General features: G+C 33.7%; 1 protein-coding gene across 1 annotated transcript in view; it reads left to right on the top strand.

Annotated features, from left to right (window-relative positions):
* LOC145246857 (peroxisome assembly protein 12-like) overlaps positions 1-1195 on the top strand; it is a 42816-nt gene extending 41621 nt beyond the window's left edge. The window contains exon 8 of the mRNA XM_080108704.1: positions 552-1195. Coding sequence (XP_079964830.1) covers positions 552-669 — 118 coding nt within the window. The 3' untranslated portion in view covers positions 670-1195. The remainder of the gene's footprint in view (positions 1-551) is intronic.
* The last annotated feature ends 4805 nt before the right edge of the window (positions 1196-6000 follow it).

The following is a 6000-nucleotide window of genomic DNA, read 5'->3' on the forward strand; positions in this document are numbered from 1 at the left end:
ACTAATTAACATTTTATTAACGACAAAATATTGAAGTCGTCAGGCAATCAAGTTTTTGTTAAACTTTAACGAAAATGAATTTTTATTTGATATTAAAATGATTTTGTTGTTTTCATAAATTGTGATTTTAAAAAAAATTTTAATGAAAATGTATCCAAATATTTTTGTTTTTTCATAAACTGTTGTGATATTCCTTTTTTTTTTTTTTAATGAAAATTAATTAAACTTTTTTTGGTTGTTTTGATAAATTGTAATCTATTAAAAAATTTTAATGAAAATTAACTTTTATTTAATATTAAAAATATTTTTGTTATTTCATAAATTGTTCTGATTTTTTAAAAATTTTAATGAAAATGGATTTAAATTTTTTTGCTTGCTTTCATTAATTGATACCTTTTTTAAAATTTGAATGAAAATGAATTAAAAAATTTTTGGTTGTATTCATAAGTTGTGATTTTTTTTTTTTTTTTAATGAAAATATATTTTTGTTTAATGTTAAAATTTTTTTGTTGTTTTCGTAAATTGTTGTGATTTTTTTTCTTTCTTTTTAGTTTTGTTTTCTGCTATCCATGCGTATACGACTACGTGAATACTTCCCATTGTTGTCCGGTGACAAAATACCCAGCAAAGATTCAGCATCTTGTCCGCATCTTCTCTTCTGAATCCTAATAAAGATGTTCATCTGTGATCAAAACGCCAACCATTGCCTGTTCGTGGCAGGAATTAATCATCATTTTGCCCGAGTTTAAATGAATGGCTCTCTAGTTTAAGAAGACCCCTAGCTTTAAAAAGATTTTTGGACTGACCGTCACTCGGTGCTTATGGCAGCACTTTGAAGATCATTAATGATCAACATATTTATGATTCACTCTCTTCTGACTTGGAGCATGCGGTGCAATGGAGAGAAAAAAAAACAAAAAAACTGGTTACTTGTAATACATCTACATCCAAACATCTCTCTTTGCACCACCAATGCTCAGATCCTCACTTTGCCATAATTGAAGAATCCCCCTGGAAAAATTGTTGAATCATTCTATCACTCCAGAAAGTATCTCCCTTTTGACACGGTCCTTTACCTATGTAAGAGTTAGATATATCTTAAGACTAGCATGGGTACCCGGCGGTGCCCGGGTGTCAAGAGGTGGTCTAGTAAGGCCACTGAGCAACCAAACATCTAAAAAAAAAAAAAAGAAAATAAATGAATTGTTTCAACGAAAATAGCAGTGATTACCCCGATTGGAGTTTGACATGTCTAATCTAGGGTATTATCAAAAAATATAGTAATCATTTTTCATTCTTTTATATATATTTTTTTTTTATATTAATTCATTCATTCATTTAATTTTATTTCAACTAGCTGGGCGGTGGGGTTGGGGGGGGGGGTCGCACTTCGCTTGGCCCAGGCTTAAAATATGCTTAAATATGATATTTCAATTTCTCAAGATTGCATGTATATTATTATAGTCATGATTTCCAAAGTAAAAAACAAAAGTATTTGGGTGCTATCAGCTAGAATTGAAATCTAAACTGTAACATTCAAAGCTGGTGACGTTACCACTGTACCAACATGACACGCATATGAACTGATTGAAAATTAAAAAATAGACTAAGATGAATGTACAAACTATTTTAACTGAAGAGCCATAAAACATCCAATCATTTGAGAGTTCTGCAAATTTTAGTTTCAGAGGAGATTGTTTGAAAATATGGAGACAGACAGACACATATAGCCTTTTATATATTAAATTATTTTTTTAATCTATTTTTCACTTGTTTTTTCTATTTTTACATTGATTTTTTTTTTCTATTTCTACTGTAAGTAAAAATTAAAGAAAAAAAAATATATATATAGTAAAAATTGAAGAAAAAAATATATAGTAAAAATTGAAGAAAATGTGTGTGTGTGTATATATATATATATATATATATATATATATATATATATATACACACACATTTTCTTCAATTTTTACTATATATTTTTTCTTCAATTTTTACTATGTGTGTGTGTATATATATATACATAGTAAAAATTGAAGAAAAAATATATAGTAAAAATTGAAGAAAATGTGTATGTGTATATATATATATAAACACACACATTTTCTTCAATTTTTACTATATATTTTTTTCTTCAATTTTTACTATGTGTATATATATATAATAGTAAAAATTGAAGAAAAAAAATATATAGTAAAAATTGAACAAAATATATATTTTTTCTTCAATTTTTACTATATATATATATATATATATATATATAGTAAAAATTGAAGAAAATGTGTATATGTATGTATGTATGTATATATATATATATATATATATATATATATATATATATATATATATAAAAACTGAAAAAAATGTGTATATGTATATATATATATCTAGTAAAAACTGAAGAAAAAAAAAGAATATTTATTTACACACACACACACACATTTTTAATTTATGTTTTTGTTCATTTTTTTTTTTATTCTGTTCATTCATTTTTATTTTCATTCATTTACCCACTTGAACATCCTTGCTAGAGCTGATGTGTTTAAGTACAGGATTTCCTGAGAAAAGTCAAATTTTTTTGCATACAAGGAGGACACAGGGTCACTTGGAAGAAATAGTAGTAAAAATACATTACTACCAGGACCTGTGGAAATTCCACAGCAGCATCTTTCAAATGTAATATATTGTTGCTGGGGATTCTGTGGACGTTCGATGTGAATGGTGACCCTGCGATATTATTGTAGCTCTTTTGTTAAAACTGTGAAAGTATTTATCCAAGTAACTTGGTTAATGTAGTGTAAGAATTTATCTGTTTATTATGGTTTATCGCCATTATCCTTATAGGAGTCTTTGACATATTTCCGTTGCATGAACAGAAACCCCACGATATCATTGTACCATCTTTAGACCGAATAGATATTACCCTTGGAAGACCAAAAAGGTATATTTTAGTTTCACGTATGGCCCAAAAGCAAACTCATTTTTTTTTTAATTTTATTTTTTTAAATTTTTTTATTTTGACATTGCGTGTTCGGTGATCGGGAGATCCTATTTATTAAAAAGGGAGAATAGAAGGTGATAACATACTACGAACATTAAATTAATGTATAATAATTTAATGTCTCTCTAAATATTTCTCTTATACCCCCTCCTAATCTCTTGATCTCACACTATCGTATTTTCTCGCTCTCTATCTCTATTTCCCTATCTCTTTTTTACTCTACCTCTTTGTTAGTCTTTCTCTCTCTCTAGCTCACTCTCTCTCTCTCTCTCTCTCATGCACCCTCTCTATGTTCTTTCTTATGCTTTCTTATTCTTACTCTCTCTCACACACACACAAACTAGTATAAGATTACTCTCTACATGGTGAAACGATAAATTGTCGCCATAGAAAAGAAGACATGATTCCATTTCCGTTTGATGAAAACCAGTTTTTTTTTTTTTTTTTGCAGACCATCTACTTTTGCCCAGTTGTGAGCAAATCCCAAGAGCAAAAGGAGGCTTCTATCATGTCTGAAAGTAACAAAATGTTCAATGAGCAAGATCAGACAAGCACCACTGTACAACTCGTGCTCTCTACCGGTCCAAGTCATGACAACAGGACCATTGCCAGCACCCTCAAAATTCAAATTCGGATAGGGCAACACTTGAGAGCATAGCTCAACAAAGTTTCCGGCCACGGTTGTGATCTTTGATGTGGTTTCAAGTAAGGGTCACATCTTCAAAGTCGGCTTGAAAGTCAACACCAAAATGTACCTGGATGTGCTGAAGGGTGTGGTGATTCCCTGGTGTAATCAGATAGCCGCTGGCACACCCAGCATAAGGCAGTAGGACTCGGCGCTGACCCACAAGTCCAAAGAGACTCAGGTTTGGTTTAAGGAGTACTATTACTTTGTGCTCTTTTCTCACTGACCACCCACCACCCCTGACTTGAACCTGTTGGACATACGTCGAGAACATCACCAACATGACCTCTCACAACACCAAAGCCAGCCTAATCGCCGCTATCTTCTGAATATTTGCCGAGCTGCCACCACCGTTTGTGGAAAAGGCATGCTCCCAGTTGTGGACCTATATTAAGGCAGTGATTGAGGCTGAAGGCGGCTACATTGAATAGATGTCAGCTCTACTATATAATGAAGTTACCGGAATTGATTTTTTTCAATAAAAGTTTTAAAATAGAGATTTAGTGTTGTTTTCTTTCGGGCGACAATTTTATCGTTCCACCCTGTATCTTTTCTCTTTTTCGCTCTTACTCTTTCCCCTCTTACTCTTTCCCCTCTTACTCTTTCCCTCTTACTCTTTCCCTCTTACTCTTTCCCTCTTACTCTTTCCCTCTTACTCTTTCCCTCTTACTCTTTCCCTCTTAGTCTTTCCCTCTTAGTCTTTCCCTCTTAGTCTTTCCCTCTTACTCTTTCCCTCTTACTCTTTCCCTCTTACTCTTTCCCTCTTACTCTTTCCCTCTTAGTCTTTCCCTCTTACTCTTTCCCTCTTACTCTTTCCCTCTTACTCTTTCCCTCTTACTCTTTCCCTCTTACTCTTTCCCTCTTACTCTTTCCCTCTTACTCTTTCCCTCTTACTCTTTCCCTCTTACTCTTTCCCTCTTACTCTTTCCCTCTTAGTCTTTCCCTCTTACTCTTTCCCTCTTACTCTTTCCCTCTTACTCTTTCCCTCTTACTCTTTCCCTCTTACTCTTTCCCTCTTACTCTTTCCCTCTTACTCTTTCCCTCTTACTCTTTCCCTCTTAGTCTTTCCCTCTTAGTCTTTCCCTCTTACTCTTTCCCTCTTACTCTTTCCCTCTTACTCTTTCCCTCTTAGTCTTTCCCTCTTACTCTTTCCCTCTTACTCTTTCCCTCTTACTCTTTCCCTCTTACTCTTTCCCTCTTAGTCTTCCCCTCTTAGTCTTCCCCTCTTACTCTTTCCCTCTTAGTCTTTCCCTCTTACTCTTTCCCTCTTACTCTTTCCCTCTTACTCTTTCCCTCTTAGTCTTTCCCTCTTAGTCTTTCCCTCTTACTCTCACTGCCTCTATCTATATCTTAATCTATCGCATCCAATCCCATCAGCTTTTGTTCTGTCTCTCTCTTTCTCTCTTACTCCCTCTATCTCACACTCTCTATCGCCCTCACCTTCTCAAACTCTTATTCTCTACCTCTATCTTCTTTCTTTCTTATTTTAACTCTCACAGACAGACACACAGCGATATCAGATTAGATGCAGTTACTGTTAATTGTGCTCCATTATCACTGTGACGTCATCACGTCACGTTTAACTTAAAAAAAAAAAAAAAAAAAAAAAAGACAGTTGTCATTTCTCTTCTTATGATCTCTATCTATATACTATTACGTAAAAGGTGCTAGATGTGACCTTTAATCCTGATCTGAGATGAAACGCGTACATCAAATCAATTTCCAAGGCTGCTGGAAAAATGGTGGGGCTTCAGTAGATATCTTACTGCTGATGCAATTCCCTACCTGTTTAAGAACCAAGTACGACCAAGGATGGAGTACTGTTGCAACATTTAGGCAGGAGCTGCTAAAAGCAGCTTATTCTGCCTTGGCAAAGTTCAAAATAGACTTTGTAGTAGGGAATGCCCTTTTCTCTTCCCTGCATCGTTTTTCCCACAGAAGAGACGTTGTGAGCCTGTCTCTGCTTTATCGTTATTTTTATGGCAAGTGCTCGTCTGAGCTCCAATCTATGGTTTCCCTGTCCCGACTTTCACAAAAAACACTCATTTAGCTTAAACCACTATCAATAATTTCCCCCCACTCTTTACATCTGCCTAAACCTAAACGTAGATTCCATGAACAAAGTTTCTTTCTTAGAACTGCATGCTTGTGAAACTGTTCTGTTTTCCTGCTTTCCAAAGGACTACAATATGGTTGTCTTCAAGTCCAACATAAACAAATTCTTGATGTAATCCAATTTACCAAATTTTCACTACTAACGATTATTACTTTAACCACTGTACATTTATTAACCCTTGTCCTTGCGTGGCCTCTG

The sequence above is a fragment of the Euprymna scolopes genome, chromosome 24 (assembly GCF_053919585.1).
Source record: "Euprymna scolopes isolate OS-2025 chromosome 24, ASM5391958v1, whole genome shotgun sequence".
Lineage (NCBI taxonomy): Eukaryota > Metazoa > Mollusca > Cephalopoda > Sepiida > Sepiolidae > Euprymna > Euprymna scolopes.